This window comes from Protopterus annectens, chromosome 14.part0, assembly GCF_019279795.1.
Source record: "Protopterus annectens isolate FY-2018-M chromosome 14.part0, PAN1.0, whole genome shotgun sequence".
Classification (NCBI taxonomy): Eukaryota; Metazoa; Chordata; order Ceratodontiformes; family Protopteridae; genus Protopterus; species Protopterus annectens.
Genome location: NC_056748.1, coordinates 1,145,841,415 through 1,145,861,400, shown reverse-complemented (window position 1 = coordinate 1,145,861,400; position 19,986 = coordinate 1,145,841,415). Strand labels below are relative to the sequence as shown.

The 19,986-nt window shown below is 40.6% G+C and overlaps 1 protein-coding gene across 1 annotated transcript in view; it reads left to right on the top strand.

The window, feature by feature from the left end:
* Nucleotides 1-19,986, top strand: part of CDH23 (cadherin related 23) — a 2,508,764-nt gene that overhangs the window by 850,406 nt on the left and 1,638,372 nt on the right. The window contains exon 14 of the mRNA XM_044056944.1: nt 1,372-1,521. Coding sequence (XP_043912879.1) covers nt 1,372-1,521 — 150 coding nt within the window. The remainder of the gene's footprint in view (nt 1-1,371; nt 1,522-19,986) is intronic.

The following is a 19,986-nucleotide window of genomic DNA, read 5'->3' as shown; positions in this document are numbered from 1 at the left end:
ATGCTTCTCAGAAAACAGATTTATGAGTTTTCTCTTATATTAAGTAGTAGTTATGGTGAATGATCTTGCATTTTAGCTTGTCTTCTCGCCTTCTGTAACTCATTCCCTTACTTTTTTTCCAAAAGTGTAGGAACATTGGCATTATCTGAAAAGGAGTATGTACCTTGGTCTTGAGGATTGCACATAAGAGAAATGAAAGGTTGCCATTGAAACATCTGCAGTGTATGTTAAGAAGTACTCAAAGAAGACCAGTTCATAGTTTTATAATGGTGTCATCGGGCACTTCAAGGATAACAAACAGCAAACTTCATCAGATTGTGCAGCACCATACGCTTATGTGGGCCTAGCAATAGCAACATTGTGTCAGAATTATACCAGTATTATGTCAGAATGCTTGCCCTGTGTGTACCATTTTAGGGTAAAATAATTTAATTCAGAGGTATTATTATTACAGCAGAGATGCTCTGCTGCCCAACATATGTTCATAGGTTTGGTTTTAAGTTCATCTCTATTTTCCTTTCCAAAAACAAGGAACTGTTTGTTCAGTCATATAACTTGTGTACATTCTTGATTAATTTTTATTTTATTTGTGCAATTCAGTAATTGATTATGCATCATTTCAGTGTTGATCTACCTTTTGTTTATCTTCTTCAAATATTTTTTTTTTATTATTTTTATGTATTACTGTGATACGAAAGGACTCCATTCCTGTATTAGGCATAACTAAAGTGCATTAAATCACATTTGCTTGAGCTTTTGATGTATTTCTATCAGTGAAGCAAACTGGAGTTTTAATGATGTTTCACTAATTAAGGTTTTTATATAGATGAGCTTAATACCATGGTTGTATTAATTGTCAAGACGTGGAAAATTAGGCTTCACAGTTTCATTCTGAACAGAAATTCCAAAGTGTACTTTTATTTATTTGTATAATAATCATCAAAAACTGCATCACTCACACTTTCTAAGAATACCAAGAATGTATGCAATCAGAAGTTAAAACATTGATTCTAGTCTTGTAGTTCATTACTTGTGTGCGACTCAAATGAAATGCATTTTCATTGCATTAAGAAAATGATAAAGAAAAGTGAATTATTTTGGCAGCAGAATTGTGATTAGTCTTTGACTTACAACTAACAAGTTCTTAGATATTGTCCAGTTGTTGGTGAACTTGTGGTCTACAATTTTACATCAGGAAGTTAAGTGAATAAGGAATATATTGATACACATTAGAACAATCGTAATACTTTGAGCAGTGTTGTCAAAGAAAACAACCTGCATATACATTGTTACCAAATGAACACAGGAGAATGGTTCAGTCTGAGGAGTCCTGTAAGTATTTAATATTGGGCTTTGTTTTCTTGTTTGCAGGTCTCCATTACAGTACTTGATGAAAATGATAACAGTCCCAGTTTTGACATTACATCAGAATATTCTGTAAATGTACCAGAAGACACCGTTCTGAGGAAACGTGTTGCTATTGTGCTGGCCAGAGACCCAGATGCAGGACTTAACGGGCAGGTAATGAAGCTTAATTAATTACATTTGCATTGTTCAGAACTCAGTAATGCTGCATAAGAATGGTTGTTATACATCCGTGTAAGTGTTGAGAAAATTGCATGTTAGGATGGCAGACTGTATTTCTTAAATGTGCTGTAAATATTATCCCATGAAAAGGAGACATTTTTGTTTCATCAATCTTCAGAATTTGTCAGATTTGATATGTCACGTGGCATACTCATTGAAAAGAAAATAATTTTTTGTATATATTTCAAATAAACTGAAGTTTAATTTGAAAATATTTGTGCACTGCATTTTGATATAGGTATTTTTTTAAGGAACTAAAATTCTGTCAAACCCATTTCTAAAAGAAAAACATTGCTTTAAAGTTTAGTGGAACACATTTTCTGAAATTCTGAAATTCCACATTATTTTTTATTTTTTTTATTATTTATTTGACATTTGTTAACCGGGTTGGTCCAGCTGAACAAAATAGCCCATTTTCAATAGAGACCCAAGGAGAAAAGCTCCAGGAAATGTATACAACAATATTAAATAAATTAAGTATATGATCAAAACATGAGAACACTAAAAATCATAGTTATACAGAGAAGAATAAGCAGGTGAATTTTTTACAGAGTAAAAATCGGGAGGTAATAACAATGGAAATATACAAAGAGTACAGACAGTATAAGCAGAGAATACAATATAAATTAACTGAGAAATTTTAGCAAAACATATAGTTTTATATATATATATATATATATATATATATATATATATATATATATATATTTTATATACATACAAAGTAAAAAATTAAAATGGTAAAGATAAGACAAAGCTCTCATTATAGTGTAATTATCTGTTTAGTCATTAAGGCAAACACTTATGTGAGGGTCAGTTTGAGGTGGTTGGGAGAGAGCGAGGTATAGGGATGGAGGTTACGGGTTCAAGTAAGAGCATGGCAAGGACAGATCCAAAGGTTAGCTAGATAGTTTTCTCTAACTTTCAGCAATTTGTTATATAACTTAAGGGATGCCCACTGTTTGGAGGTTTGTATTTGGTTCTCTTGAATAAAAGATGTGGTACTTCAGGACTTGTGCCTTGTTTGTTTAGTTTATCAGGCTTTTATGTTATTGTGTTTTGAAGCGTTGACAATATTCACTGAACGGTATTCAAGGAAGTTTATACTCCTAAATTCTAAGGCTAGTCTTGTGCTGCGTTTTGATAAATTTGTGCAAATATAAAAAGATTAAAGGTAAGGCTAAGAAATTTAAAGAAACAATTCTCTCTTTTTCTTATTTCATGAGGTTCATTGAAGTCCGTTAAGAAGATAATTTATGTATTTTGCTGTAGTCAGCAGAAAATATGACTGAATTGTAAGCTTAAAATATACAATGACACTCCTGTATCTGTTTTAGTACAATTTAGACAGCACAGGACAGTCTCAGTAAAGCTATCTATTTTCAATGGTTTAAAGTTTAGCCAGATCTTTGATTCAAAAACCTCTAAGCCAAGTCAAATGTCTTAATCTGTTGTAAACCTGCAAATCTCTTAACAAAAGAAGCATGATAATTGTTTGTAAAAGGGATCCTGAATTCTAATATACTTTGCTAGCAGCATATCTTAAGCAGAGACAACTCAGAATAAAATATGCCATTTCATTACTAGCGCATTTAGGAGTTGTAGCATTTCCCTATCAGCTGTAGAACAATAGTGCAGTCATGTATAGTCATGAGTGGTACTAATTTTGAAACATTTCAGTCCTTTGCATACCACATCCTCTGTCTTTTCTCATGAATCTTTCCAATCGTTCACTCACACACATCAAGAGGTTTCTTCTTTCTCAGGCCAAACACATTGGCTTCTTTGACTAGCGCAGTTAAATCATTTCCATAATTTACTGAAAATGTCAAAGGATTAATGACTGCAGTAGCCTCCAGTAAATGTAAGCATGCTGTTTGCATAATGTGTTTGTTGTCTGACTCATCTGGCTGGATTTAATTTTCACATATTTATATAGTATAATTTCATTTTAAGTCTGTTTGGTGATTTGTTTATACTTACCTATGTTCTGAGTCTTTCCTGATTTGTTTGGCAACAAGTTTGTGTCTGAAAAGTCATTGTAGTTCACTTCCCTTATCTGTGACATACAAATGTACAATGTAAAATAAAATAAAATAAAATTGTTCTTTTGTACATATATAAAGTGAGTAGTGCTGCATTGATTGAAAATGTGTGAATGACTTTCCTAGAACCTAATGCTGGCAAGGTGTACCAGATTCAGTGTCAATATTTGTAAAGTTTACATAACAATTTATGTCATTCTCCAGGTAGATATGTAAATTTATCTAGGAGAATTGTTAGGATATATGATTATATCATGATTGAGATGTTATATGATCAGCACAAAAGAATTGATAAAAAGGTGGTTGCACACATATCTTGTGTTTGGGTCAACCCCCCCCCCCCCCCACAGCCATTCCATTATCCCATTACTTGGCTATTTCTCCCCACTCGTCATAAACACTGTTTAAAACTCTGTGTGCATACTGTTTTGTGTTTTACTTCTACAGTGATTGCAGATGTTTGGATTTAATTTAAAACTTCAAAATTTATAGCACAAATACTGACATTTGCTAAACAATGCAGTACAGTCTCACAATGAAAACATACGTTGCATTAAAACTTCTCTGCCTTTGAAACTCTCATTCACTGAAACAACATTGAAACCCACATTCAATGAAAATGCATCTGGCCACAGTGGCCAGTGGCAGATTTAGTTTTGGGCTGTTTTCAAATCATAGGCCCCTTGCACATATTTTTAGGACCAAATGCACTATATAGGCACCCAAAGTGTTTCCCTAATTTTAAAAAAGTTTTGTTTTGGTATTTTAGGTCAGGTTTTGTTAGATGTAAGGGGTGGTGATTATAAAGTAAAATTAGAAGAGAAAGAGGTGAAGTGGCAACCAGAATTGCAAGCCTCCAATTTCCCAGGAATTAATGAGTATATTTCTTTGCAACCTATTTTAAACTTATAAGTTTCAAAATGTGGTAAGAGATGGTCAAAAGCAGCAATTCCTGGGAAGGTGTATGTTTTTAAACTGGTAGTTTATAAAGATGGTTTTAGTTAGTTCTTAATTCTTTGATTTAATGATTAATCAATGCTGTATAAAAAAATGGATGTCATGTAGTTTTGTTAGATTCTGATGAAGTCCAGTTTTAATGGATGAAAGTGTTTAATCTGTTGTGTTTTTATTTATCTTTGGGAGTTTCCTTCTATTTTGAAGCGTTTTTTTTTTTTTTTTTCAGTGTTTAGTTGGTGCCACTTCTTTTGGTTTTGACATGTTTAGGACCATGCAGAAGTTCTTTGATTCATCTTCCTGATTATATTAAATTATAATATATAATAATTAAATTATATCCCTTATAATACAGCACCACTTCTTAGAGTGTGTTTTAACTTTATAGCTTTGAACATTTTTCCAGTAAACAATGAAACAAAACATATGAACCAATAATGACAAGCTTGCCCAGTTCAGAACATTTCAACCATAAAGGGCCACTCAAAATTATGTCATTACAATCCACTTATATTAGTCAATATACACAATCTCTGCAGAAGTAAAAGTCATTGGAATATTTCCACATTAAAGAGATCTGTAACTAATAAAAAGGTTGCTGTTTTATATTTCAGTGTTTAGGTTCATAGGTAGGTACTAGGCTATTGGCCCAGGGGCCTATACAAGCCCAGCCAAAAAGGTACCCTGGCTTTTGCCACCCAAGAAAATTATTTTCCTGTGCCACTGTCGAGCAGAGGCACAGAGGTGATCCCCAGGGTGAATTTCCTATTTCCCATCCAATCATCAAGATTTTTCTTGAAGAATGCTAATGAGGAGCTTTGTTTGATATAGATAGGTTATTTATTCCAGAGTATGGGAAATCTCTGGGACAGGAATCTATCCCTCTGGCATGTTCTGTTTATTGTGGTGACAAGGTTTAGGTCCCTTGAGCATGTAGCTCGGAGGGATTGAGATTTCTTTAAGTGGAGCATGTCCAACAGCTCTGGGTTTGACATAGCTTTGTATGTTAGACAGAGATCACTTCTGAGTAGGTGATATGCAACGGAGTAAAGCTGGAGTTTTTTGAGACTGTCTGCATAGGGCATCTGTTTGAGGCTGATAATCCTCTTTGTGAGTTATTTCTGTGGCCTTCCAGTTGCTGTAGATGTCTTGTGAGGTACATACCTAAAGGGGCATTGTACTCTATAATGGGTCTAATGAGTGATGAGTAGGGGGGAACAATGACCTCTTTTTTTCTGGATAAGAAACCTTTTGTGATGAGGTGTGCCACGTAGAAGGATTTCCTGACTACTGTGGCGATGTGATTATTAAAGGAGAGACTACTGTCCACCTGTGTCCCAAGGTCTCATCACATGTTCAGTGTTAAGTGTACTACCGCCTATGTTGTAGTTCATGGGTGCAGAGTTTTTACCAAAGGGGGTGACAGTGCACATTTTAGCATTGAGCTTGAGGCCATGGCTTTGACACCAGGCATCTGTCTCAGTGAGGCCCTTTTGTAGGATGTCCACATCGTTAGGAGTTTCGATTATGGCTCCTAGTTTGCAGTCATCTGCAAACTTTGTTAGCCAAAGACCTTCTGTGTTAGCCTGTACTTCAGAGTAGATACCAAACAGGAGAGGACCCAGGACTGAACCCTGTGGTACTCCACTTGTCACTGGTCTGAGGTCGGATTTGGAGTCCGCTACTTTCACAGTGTGGGTTCTGTCCGTGAGCCAATTGGCAACCCATCTTGTGACATATGGATTTATACCTAGTTTAGTGAGTTTATCTATAATTCCAGAGTGGGGGATGGTGTCAAAAGCCTTGGCAAGATCAAGATAGGCTGTGTGAACCATCTTACCCTTGTCTATGGCTTTGGTGACTGCTTCAAAGAAGTTTATCAGGTTTAGGAGACATGATCTGCCTTTTACAAACCCGAACTGGGTGGGATCCAGAGTTTGGAGATTACCAATGTCTTTGTTTATAAGTTCCATGATGATACGTTCCATGGCCTTGCAGACCAAGCTCATCAGGCTAATGGGGCTGTAGTTCCTGGGGTCCGTGGTGGCTCCCCCTTGTGGAGTGGGATAACCGTTGCGGTGCGCCATTCAGCAGGCACAAAGCATGAGGTGAGGCTATGATTGAACATGCTACTTAGGCGGGGTGCCAGTTCGTTCTGTAGTTCATGTAGAACGCAGCCTGGGATGTTGTCTGGTCCCATGGATGCTGTGTTCTTGGCTTTGGAGAGTGTGTTTTTTACCTGTGCAGCCGTGATTACAGGAACTTGCATTCTTCCGGTATAGAGATGGGCTCTTTAGGGGTGAGAGGTGGGTAAAGGTAGCACTGAACCTATCTGCCAGGATGTTGGCAATATCAGTTGGGTCTGTATATTTAGTGCCATTGTGCTGTAACTCAGAGCAGATCTGAGTGTTGCCATTGAGAATCTTGACATAGCTATAGAATACTTTGTGGTTGTCTTTAGAATCAGTGGCGATTTTGTTTTCGTAACTAGCTTTGGAGGATTTTATTAGGGATCACAGCTTCTTATTGAGGCTGACCAGGGAGCTCCTCCACTCATGGGATTTTACTCTCTTTTGCAAGTGTTTCTTCCTTCTGTTGTACAGTTTGTTTATGGCAAGGGACCACCAGATTGGCTTCCTTTTTTTGGAGGATAGCATCTTGGTTCTGTTTGGGATAGCACGATCCATGCACTCATGTAAGTGTTTATAAAGTGCAATTGTGTAGGATTCAGTAGTCGTAACTGTATTGTCCATCTGCAAGGGTGTCATGAAGTTCACCACTTCTGTCTTAAGAAGCATGAAGTTGGCTTTGGAGAATTTTTTTTTACCATGGTTTTTTTAATAGGGGAGGAGGTGGATGCAGGATGTGGATATCTAGGGTAATTAGCTTATGGTCGGATCGGACCAATGAGGTGTTGACTTCAGGTGTGGAACACCGGTCACTCATATTGGTAATGACTAGATCTAGGATATTGTTGCCCCTGGTGGGGGTGTGGATAAGTTGATCCAGGGCATTGGAGTTTATGAATTCCAGAAAGCGTTGAGCGAAGGAGTTGGTACATGAGTAGTTTTCCCAGTTAATGGTGGGGTAGTTGAAATCACCCATTATTAGGGTGTTTGGTTGAACCCTAATATTTTCCAGTACATCAAGAAAAGAGGAGTGGGAATCCTGGGGCATGGTGGTTGATCTGTAGCAAGCTACAATTTGGATTGCAGTTTTGCCCAGAGTTAGTTGCACTTGGATAACCTCGGCTGCATTATGCTGAGCAACTAGCCTGGAGGTGTGGCTATCCTTAATGAATATGGATACACCTCCGCCTTTGGTGTTCCGGTCCAGGTTACATGGCCGAAAAGTGTGGTATGAGTTATAGCCTGGTAGTGCAGGGGTGCTCTCTGGAGCCTTGAAACGGGTCTCTGTCACTGCACAGATATCGAAGTTCTCCATTTTAAGGAGTGCCTCGAGTGAGTGCATTTTGAGATTTAGACTTCTAGCATTGAGTAGCATCACCTTCAGTTTTTGCTTGCCTGTTCCTGTTATGGTGGTGAATTTGTCATTTGAACCTTGCCTAAAAAAGGCACAATAGGGGCGGCAAGAACCTTAGCCAGTATCCGGAATCCCAGGGGTGACAAGTGCAGGCCATCTCTGGCAAAGCATCTTGGTCTGTCGACCATGTCATCCCAGGCAGACAGATACTGGATCCCTGTAGAATGGCACCAGAAGCTTAGCCAATTGTTGAAGTTGATCATTTTGTCCTTGTATTGCGGCATCATTCTAGGTGATGGCAGAATGCTACTCAGGGCTAGGGTCATACCTGCCTGGGCTACAAGATCCGAGAGCTCTTCCGTGTCTCTTTTCATGTAGTCCAGGGAGGTACGTCTCAGGTCGTTCACACCAACATGTTTCATCTACTAATTCAGTGCCTGCTGCCCTTGAAGAATAAACTGCCCATGTTACATTAAAAAAATGGTAAGCTGGCAATATTGGAATAAGGAATGGATGGAAAACAGGTTCATAGTTACTAGGACATATGCAAGACTGCAGCACACCACCCCCTTAAAATACAACACTGTATCAGCAATCCATCTACGTGCTCTGGGAGTAGAACCCACAGCATTCTGCATCAAAATGCAGGTATGCTACCAGTTGTGCTACTAACATTGCTTTAAAAATCACACACACACCTAGCTCCCTCTTACACACACACACACACACACACACACCATACCTCTCAACCTCTTAGCACAAGAAATCTGGACAAAGCCTGCCATAATGAGGGAGGCAAAGGCCCAAAACTAGGGACACATTTTGCAATCTTGCTCTTATAGACTTAGAAAGGTGCTAGAATAACAGGATGTGTGTTAAAATGAATTTCCTGAAGGATATGAAGTCTAAAACTCAAATGCATGACATTATTTAGTAACTTTAATCCTAGAGATTTGTCCAAAAAAAAGACATTTTTATAAGGAACAGAACAAAAATATAAGGCAAAAATCTGGACATTCTGTGAAAATCTGTACAGTTGACAGGGATAAGACAGACATTCACCCCATACCTTCCTATTAACCCCCCATACCTCTCAACCTGTTAGAGCAAGAAATCTGCTCAAAGCTGCAAATACTGGGGAGACAAACACCCAACAATAGGGACATCTTTTAAATATTGCTTTACAAACTTAGAAAGTTAATAGAACAAGTTTTGCATTAGTATGAATTTTTCTGAAGGCTGTGAAGTCTAAAGCTCAAATGTCTACCATTATTTTCTGACTTCAGTCCTCAATGATTTGCCAGAAATACACAATTTTATGAGAAACAATCAAAAATACGAGGCAAAAATCTAGACATTCTGTGAAAATCTGGACAACTGAGACGTATGACCCCCAGCTCCCTCTTAAACACACACACACCCCTACCTCCCTCTTACACAGACACACACATCCACCCTCCTACCTACTTTTAACACCCATGTGCACACCCCCTACCTACCTACCTACTTATACTCACACACTCACCTCTTAAACACTTAAACACACTCATTGAGGACTGCACATACACCTCTCACTTGTCTTTTCCTGGTCCACAGTCCACACATCTTCTGGAATTCAAATACTGTGCATAGAAGATGAAGATATAAGCAATTGGTCATACACATGCAACAGGTATTTGCGACCTGTTTTCATCTTCTGCGTCTGTACGACTGGACACAAAGGGCATTCTTAAAGAAGAACGTCCTAAAACAATTTAATTTTTTTTTTAAATTAAAAGAAAATTAACCTCCCACCAGTGGCCCCTTCCCAGCCAGAAGTTAAATATATAACACGTAATTGTTGCCACAGCCAGTTGCTACAGCCGAGGTGCTTGTATGCTGGTACTTACCATCACAAAATAAGCCATGTTAACAGCACTACAGAAAGATGCATAGTACATCAAAAAAGGAATCAAATGTCATTTCCTAATGTACTACCCATAATCCCTACCACACACTCAGCCCAGATTTCTCTGACTAGTGATAGTGTTATGGATAGGGCAGGGGCAGTGTTATTTTTAGCATATATTACTTAGTTGGGGGGCTAACCTTACCCCTGCTCCTCTTTCTAATCCTTAGGTGCAGAAGTCAGCTAGCCCCCTAAAAACTAACATTGAAAAGACACCCTTAAGAATAGATGCAGTAGTCAGGGATTTAAAGACACGTAGACAGTGACCTGATCTTCAACCATCATGTGTTCACAGTAGTAAGAATATTTTTCTGTGTTTGGCAACTTCTGTGCATGGGTATGACATCTAGGTCCAAGAAGTCATTATTCAACTGCACTTTGCTCACATCAGACCAACATCTTTTCGGTATGTAATTGACCAAGCACTTGCAGCAACTGGAACAACCACAGAGATTCCTCACAAAAAGAATACAGGGCATAAGCAACATGTCCTATGTGGATTGCCTCAAAGCTCTTTCCCTTTACTCTGTCTCTTACAGACTTTTGAGGAGCAATTTATGCCTGACATGCAAAGAATACTTCTGTCTCACATCGATGGACTTTCTGCATATTTACATGGCAACATCAGAATTATCCAATCTAGAGATCTAAGCTTTGTCTGTGACATAAATAGGACATGTTGGATAGACAACTATTCTCTGCGACTATTCCTTCTCTGAATCAGGCTTCCCATCCAAGTAAAATAGAGCTCTTCCCTAACCCAGTTCAAGTATAACATGGACAAGTGGATGGGAATCAGAAATTCACACCTAATCTGGCTCCTTGGTCTCTAACAGGCAGAAACAAGTTGTAAATGCTTGACTACCCAAGCTCTACTTACATATATCCCTTAAAAAGATGTATTTGAGTTGCATGTTTAGGGTTAAAAAGCCCCTGTGGTCATTAGTCTAGTATAATCCCATATACCAGTAAATGTTAGGAGTGAAGAATGGGAGTGTCTCAAAACAGCACCTGTGAAGACAGCGAAACATATGTGAAGCATAGCCAGGTATAGAAATAAGGTACATAAGGAAAGCTGATGGTGAAATGCAGAAGATTTTAGTTATCAAAAGAAGAGGAGGGAATACTGATTGATTAACAATGTGGTCACAGTGGCAAAAATCAACACAACAGGGAAACTGTACCAGCTTGTTTGAAGTGACTCAGCAGATGACACAAAGAAAGTTTGTCAGGCTGCAAGACACTGTGTGTGTGAGTGTGTTTGTAGCTATATATTGTTGACCAGGATATTCTGATAGGACAAGTAGACTACCATTTCAGCAGAGGCCTGTGGAGAAATGATGCCAAAAAAATACACAGGAGGATGTTTTAATATATACGAGTTGTAAGAAAAGCACTACAATAAAACACAGTCAGCAAACAACAATGGATTAATATGCAGAGTTCTAATTAAAGGCACATTATGAATATAACATATAGTAATGGTATACATAGAATTTTTAATGAAACATATTAAAATAAAAATCCTTCACAAAAGAAAAAAATAGATATAAATCCTTGAAAGTGGTATTTGGACAAAGACAGGGAGATAAAGAAGGTAGAAAAAACCTTCATACTATTGTTCTTCACAACATCTTGTATTAAAGAAGGACGTTTGTGTCTTAAGTAAATGAGGAATGCATCCAGCAGTTGTTTATAAAGTAATATAAGAGGCAGAGTAATTAATTACTTAATTCCAATTAACTGGAGATTAGTGTCTATGTGCTGTTCAAACCTGCAAAATTAGACAAAAGGTAACCAAAAATTCTGGACTCTTTTTTTTTTGAATAAATGCTTAAATGCAGGAGGTATTGGCTCAAAAAAATTATGCAAATATAACATCATCCCAAAACAATTAGAAACTCTCCCAGGGCTTTATAGCATTTTCCAAAGGAAATGTGATGTCATGGTTAGGGTGTTTACCTTACAGACACAAGATGCAGGGTTTGATTCTCACAAGGGGTAATTGCCTAGGCTTAAAATGACCAACAAAGGCATTTAGCCTAGTGCTAAACTATGAACTATATCTGAGTGATTCACAGACGACTTGAATTTATATTATATTTATCAGCAACCCTGACTAGCTTGCCTTGGGTATCTAGGTACTCTCAACTTTTCTGCTTTAACTAACTAGCTTTCCTTGTGTATCTAGGTACTCTCAACTTTTTAGCTTTAAGAAACTGTTAACAAAACACACTTTATTTCTCATCTTCTGTATTGTAGTTAATATCTAATGTGTTTTGATGTATATACAATATACATGCTTAATTTGTACCTGTTCTTTCTAATGTTTGCATGTGGAGCTTTTCTCCCCGGGTCTCTGCTGAAAATGGACATATATCCAGTTGGACTAGCCCGGTCAACAAATGTAAAATAAGTAAAATAATTTTTATTTATTTTTATTTTTTTTATTTTACATTTGTTGACCGGGATAGTCCGACTGGATGCATGTCCTTTTTCAGCGGAGGCCCGGGGAAAAAAGCTCCAAGGGTAAGCAGATACAGCATTACATAATACCAGCATTACATATTACAAACAGACTATTTACAGAGATTACATAAGTAAGCAAGTTAAACAAGTTCCACAGGTTACAGTTAATCCTGAGCACAAGTCAGGATTAAATTAAATTACACAGTAAACTGGTTAACAGATTTTTTACACATTCTAGAGAGAGTTAGCCAAGCTTGATACATTGACATAGCCAGTTAAGTGACAAATGTTGTTTGAGTCTAGTTTTAAATTGACCTAAGGTGGAAAGTAAGGTAATATCAGCTGGAAGAGAGTTCCAGGATCTACTTACAGAGTTTGCAAAGAGAGAATCACCGGCTGTGTTATTAATTTTGCTAGTCTGAATTAGTAGTTTGTTAGAGGATCGAAGCGGTCTAGGATTGATATAGGGGGTGATAATATTTTTAAGTGCAGAAGTATTGTCCGGATTATAGAGGATTTTATAGGCCATAATCAGTTGGTTATACTGGATTAGGCTGGGTAGTTCAAGCCAACCAAGCTGATTTAAATTGATGCAATGATGTGTCCTAAAAGGCAGCCCAGTGGCAAACCTGGCAATGTGGTTGTAGCAAATTGAGAGTTTGTTAAGGACAGTCTTGTTCAAATTCGAGAGTAGAGGGGATGCATACAGAAGGGTTGAAAGAAGGTGAGAGCGAGCTATGGCAATTTTAACTGGAGGGGTTAGGAAGGCTTTTATTCTGTAAAGTGACCCTAGTTTTTTCTTGATGGTTTTGATAGTTTGGTTAACATGTAGGTCAAATTTGAGATTATTGTCTATGATGACACTTAATGGTTTTGTAGATGGGTCAGGGGAGATTATTGTGCCATCATTTGATTTTATGGTAAAGGTGAAAGCGGTAGACCTACGTGTTGGTGAAAATAACAGCATTTTAGTTTTTTTGGGATTTAGGATCAGACGATGTTCAGAAAGCTAGTTTTCTATTGTATTAAAGGTGGTCTGGGTAGCTGACCATAACTCTACTGGAGATGTAGCTGAGCAAATCAGAGTAGAGTCATCAGCATATTGGATACAGCTGACTTTTGGGATGACAGTATAAAGGTCGTTAATGAAGATGGAGAACAGCAAGGGCCCTAGTATAGAGCCTTGTGGTACTCCGAGGGTGTTAGGTAGAAGGTTAGAGAGTTTGTTCTGCCAGAGGACAGCCTGCTGTCGACCATTCAGGTAGGATTGAAACCATTGTAGGGCTCCAGTATCTAGATAGAATTTATGCAGGGTGTGGATTAAAAGTTGGTGATCAACCATATCGAATGCCTTGGAAAGATCCAAAAAGAGGGCTGAGGATATATAGTTATTGTTGCGATTTTGATTTATGGTGTTAGTAAAGGCTAGGAGGGCTGAAGTAGTGCTGTGATGAGGACGGAAGCCATGCTGAGTGTCTGCCATAAGGCGATTTTGGATTAGGTGGTGCATGAGGTGTCTATGAATACATTTTTCCATAATCTTTGCAAGTGGAGAGTATAGCTATTGGCCTATAATTGGAGAATTCAGTAGAGCTGCCTCCTTTGTGAAGTGGTATTCCATAGGATATTTTCCAGATGGTGGGAATTTTAGCTTCTACTATGGTTCTATTGATTAGTATTGAGATGGGGTAAGCAATAGCATCAGCTGATTTTTGTAGGTACTCGGCAGGGAGTTGATCAGCAGAAAGTGTAGTGGGTTTTAATTCTTTGATCAAGGTACGGATAAGTGAAGTGGCAAATGGTTGGAAGCTGAACGCAAGTAGGTTTCTAGGGGTGCTACTTTCAGGACCAGGGAAGCTAGGAGGTAGTTGGCTAGCTAGGGCTTGAATTGTCTCAGTAAAGAATTGGTTAAAACTATCAGAAACATCTTCAGGGGTTTTATCAATAGTAGTAGCAGGGATTGGGGTTGAAGTTTGTCTAGGATGTAGTAGATTATTTAAACCTGCCCAAAACTTCTGAGGGTTATTTTGGTTTACTGTCTGTAAATTACAGTAGTATTGTTTTTTGCAAATAAAATAAAATTTAGTAAGTAATATGTTTAAAGACATTGACAGCTTTCCAAAAAGTGTTAGGGTTACAGTTAGCCCTCCTGCCCACCTTTTTCATATATGCAAACCCTAACAATAACCCTAGCCCTGCCCAAAACTCTAATACTATACATTACAATATAAGAAAACCTTTCCTGAACAGTAACTTTATATATAAAAATAAAAATATATATAGTCACCCATTGGTTTGAAGCTTATCTCTAGTTGTTGGTCACTGTTAATGTGACAACATGACCCATGTGTGTATATATACAAATGGGAAAAAGGGAGTGGTAGATGTGTGTGTGTGTATATATATATATATATAGAGAGAGGGAGAAATAGACGTGTGTGTGTGTGTGTGTGTGTGTGTGTGTGTGTGTGTGTGTGTGTGTGTGTGTGAGTGTGTGTGAGAACAGGGTTGGTCCACTAGGTCGGGAGCCCATTTTCAGTGGAGACCCGAGGAGATACGCAACAAGAAAGACAGTAACAATAAGTTACACTACAAGTCCAAAAAATATGAGAAAACATATAAAAAACATTGATGCCTTAGTGGAAATTACTAAAAGTATAACATTCAGCAAACATAGAGCAGTGAGCTGATACAGGAGGTTCATAGGTTCATAAGGTGATATTTGGATATTGGCCTGGAGGCCTAATAAACCTAGCCAAGAATTTTGTCCATGCTCTGTCAAAGTCAGCACCTGATTCCCCTGTCCAGCAGGGACACAGGTGGGATCCCAGGGGTATATTTTGTTTCCCATCCAGTTTCCTCTTAAAAAGGGCTAGAGGAGGAGATTATTACAAGTGGTGCTAAAGGAAAGGGGGAAAATTTAACTGAATAAGCGATAAGACTTATGAATGATATTTATAGCTAGTCTAAGTTGGTAGCGTGGAAAGGAGAAATAATAAATAGAAAAGGTAATATAGAGAGGAGGGAATAGGGGTGGGGGGGAGATGATGAAAGAAAAGTTAAGCAATAAGAGAGCTCAGTGATGCTACTCAGGTTTAATAGTACTAGTGATTATAAGGTTGCATAAAAAGGTAAGGAGGGGATATAGGTTGTAGTCTGACTGTATAAGGAGCAGAAATTAGGCAGGGTAATGCCAGGTGCAGAAGGGAGAGTTGGCAAGGTAGTTTTTCAATTCTTTTTTGAAAAGGAAAGAAGATTGGATAGATTGTATGTTAGCTGGGAGTTTGTTGTAGGTTTGAGATATAATCTGCCTATAGCTTTATTAGGCCTGTAAGTGTTTAGTAGTACTTAGTCAGTATGAGAGGTCATAAAGGTATAGGAGGGTAGACAGGAAGGACAGTCTGCAGGTTTGTAAAGTAGGGTGTGTGCCATCTTGAGCTGTGAAAATTGGAGTAGTTGAGGGAATTTGAGCCATTGTAGTTATTTAAGGGTGAGGCAGTTGTGGGATTTGTAAGGGAGACTACAGGCAAATCTCTCTATCTGGTTGTAGGTTTGTTCCAGTTTGGCCAAGAGATTTGCTTGGATATGTGTAAAAATAGGGGAAGCATATAATAAGCAAAAGAGGAGAGAGGCTTGGGCGAGTATGGTCCTAGAAGTGGTGGATAAGAATTTTTTGTGTCTATACAGTAGACCTAGTTTTTGATTGGTCTTTTTGATGGTTTGTTGGATATGACGGTCAAATTTCGCTTAGTCATCAATTGTAATTCCTAGAAGTTTAGTAGAGGTGTCAGCATAAGTAATGGCATTATCTATGGAAGAGAGACTGAAAGAAGTTTTAAGGTGGGATGTAGGATCTACATCGTATATTCAAAATTCCAAAATATCGAACAACATAAGCTCGAACTTGGAATTTCAAAATATGATAACATCGAACACTCAGAATAGCGAATTTTTTTCCCAGGGAAAAAATTCTCTGTTCCGAGAAACATGCACACAACACAAGCACACCAAAATAAATAAACCACATACATACACTTAAAACCATACTTCTAACCCTGCACTACACCGTACATACATTCCTATCTATCCACTAACCTTAACTCACACCCTAACCCTAAGGTCTGTAACTATCCCACACTTACCATACAAAACTATACACAAACTAATAAATACACACACACACTCTTAAAACCCTACTTCTAACCCTACACTAAACCGTGCATACATTCCTATCTATCCACTAACCTTAACCTGCACCCTAAACCTAAGGTCCGTAACTATCGCACACTTACCCGTACGAAACTATACACAAACAAACTAATTAAAACATGCACATACACTTAACAAAACCCTACTTCTAACCCTACACTAAACCATACATACATTTCTACCTATCCACTTACAGTAACCCGCACCCTAACCCTTAGGTCCGTAACTATCGCACCACAGTGGAGGAAATAGCGAAGCCACAGAACGGCCCACCAAAGTCTCACCCTGGGTAAGAATTTGATGTTCAGGGGCTTCACTATTTTCATCCTTCGATGTTGTTGGTTTGATATTATAACAATCGAAGATCTGAAGTAGTTACTTCATTTGTTCTGCAACCTGTGGGTCTCGGATCCGACCGGCAGCTTTCCAAGCTTCAAGATCCGAGCTCCTAGCTCCTCCCCTCTACCCACAATCCCCTGTCACCACCACACTACCTCAGATCGTTTTTGCCGCGGCTTGAATGACAAGCATCTTGTGAAGAGCTCCTGAGCTTAGACAGGGAAGTGAATAATTTCTTTCAAATTTTTTTCAAAAAAACTTTAAAACTTAAAAAGGAGAGTATTGTGAGTGTTTATCTGCCCTTTTTTGTTTTCGGGATTGCGTTTATCTTTTTTCAAACCCTTCCCCTAGGTGTTTGGACGTGTGAGTGTGTGTGTCAGCAAAATGGCCGGAGGCCATAAAGCTATTTTTTCAAAGTGCACTGGGTGTGGCCATAAGCATTCCCCAGCTGATGGCCACACTCAGTGCGTTATATGCCTGGGGGTTGTTCATTTGTCTTCAGACTGCCAGGTTTGCGCAGCCTTCAACCCCCGGGCTGTGAGGGACAGAAGGAACAGGCTTATTCTGGCGGGATTGCTTCCCCCGGAGGAGGCCTCTTCCTCCTCTCCCTCCAAGGTGCAGGCTACTCAGGTAACTTCGACACCCCTGATTCCCTCGACTCAGGCTGGGACTCAACCTCCCACTACTGCCTTGAGTACAAAGGAAGTTCAGTCTTCTCCTTCTAGGGAGCACAGGACCAAAGACAGGGAGAAGCACAGACAAAAGAGGCGAGCCGAGCCTCATCCCTCGGCTCCGCCTTCAAAAACTGTTAAATCACCTCCAAGGGTGTCCGGACCTTCTCCTTCTCGGCTCCGATCTCCTTCCTTCTCACCGGAGCTGGAGGAGGAGCTCCTATCACCCTCGAGGTCGTCGAGGCGGCCATCCAGACCCGCCTCTACGACCTCCTCTAGATCTACTAGGTCTCTCTCCGATGCCGACATGGATAGGATGATGCATCGGTTCTTGCAGACCCAAATGCAGATGGGGGTGCTCCTGCCCCCCCCCTCCACAGGGGGGGAGTGCAGCTTCAATATTTGCCCCGATTTCTACTTCTTCAACCTGGATCCGGGTTTTGGAGTCTTCGGATCCAGGCCCTTTCGAAGCCGGGGTTTTGTCGGCGCCGGTGGCCCAAGCCTTCTCAACGCTGACCGTACCCTCGAGTATCTCGGATCCGAGCTCTCGGGGCCGTGGGCTGGGCGTCGGATCCGTGGGAGCGGGTGCTTTGGCGCCGCCTATGTCAGAGAGCACCTCCCTTTCGGATCCGATGGCTTCGGCTCCGAACCCGATCCCTATCTCGGAACTGAGGAGACTACTTTCGGGGCCGGAAGAGAGTAGTTCCCTCTCGGCGTTCGAGGTAGTGGAGAGGGTACTGTCGAGGTCTTCCAATTCCCTGACTCGGGTTTTGGATCCCTCCGCCCCCCCCCCCCACTTCATACGGGCCTAACTTCCATCGGGACAGCCTGCTCAGACCCTCCAGTTGGTTCCCTCGGAGGAACAAGAGGCCGTTGACGAGCCCTCTTCTGATAGTCCCACAGAGGAGGTGCCTCGTAAATGGACGTGCAAAAGGAGGCACATGGACTCTCCCGAGTCTGTCACCACAGATACGGACTTAGAGGAAAGGGAAGGTTCTCCAAGGTCACCCCCCGAGGATGTCTCCTTTGGAGACATCATGGAAATGTTGCGTATTGGGGGGGGTGGTCTGCCCAAAAACCTTCCTCGGATGAGTCCGTATTTCTGGAGGCGTTTGAAACGGGCCCATCTACCTCCTGGGTGTCCCCACCGGCAGATCCCCTGGTAGATCTCCTGACTACCAGGGCTTGGCAGGAACCCGACACCGTGGAGCCTATCCCACGTCGACCGGATAAAATCCTTAGCCCCCCTTCAGACAGGCAGGTTTGGGCCAAAGGGTCTCCAGTTAATGCCATGTTGGTGGCTGCTGTCACTAAAAGAGAACTCTCCCAGGAGAGCTCCACGGTACACCCGCCGGACAAGGAGTCCCGGGCGCTGGACCTTATAGGGAAGCGGACCTTTGCTTCAGCAACCTTCTCCGTGAGGGCGCTGAATTATATGGCGCATATCATCAGGCTGCAGCGGGATTTGATCAAGGAATACACTGCAGCCCCTCCTGAGTCCATGTCAGTCGAGGACAAAACCGTGTTCTCGACACGCATGGCCACTCTCAAGTCCATTTCAAATACGTCCATGCGGCTACTGTCTTATGCTACGGAGGGAGCCACAAGGGCCAGCGGAGCAGGTGTTGTCTTGAGACGTCACGCCTAGCTCCGTCTTTGTAATTTCACGGAACCTTTCAAGGCGTCCTTCGCGAACGCACCCTTTGACGGTTCTTCGCTTTTTGGCAAGACCGTACGCGATACACTAGTCCAAAGCGAGAAGGACGGGAAGACGCTGTCTGCCGTCGGAGTCCGCTTCTCGAGCCCCCAATGTTCCTTCTCAAGGAATCAGAGGGGGCAAAAGAAGCTGTGGTTCCGCAAGTCTCAGCAATCCTATCCAGCTTCGGACTCCGCGCCCTCCAGAGGCAGAGGAGGGCAGGGTGGACGCCGGCCCAGAGGGGGACCGCGTAACTTCGGGTCTAGGGAGCCTTTTTCCGAGAGACCCGCGCAACAGCCCTGAGGGCTTACATGACTGTCCTGCTCTGGAGACAGTCGGGGGGCGTTTAATGAAGCACCTGTCAATGTGGGAGTCCATCACGAACGATCGATGGGTGCTCTGAATTATATCCAGAGGCTACAAAATTCCCTTCCTATTTCGTCCTCCCTCAGGTGGTCGCCTCCGCGATGTCCCACCCAATCAAAGAGAGGCAGCGACCATAGAGATTTCAAATTTGTTAGAAAAAAGAGCCATCCAGCGGGTCCCCCCAGACCAATCCGGATTGGGCTACTACTCAAGGTTCTT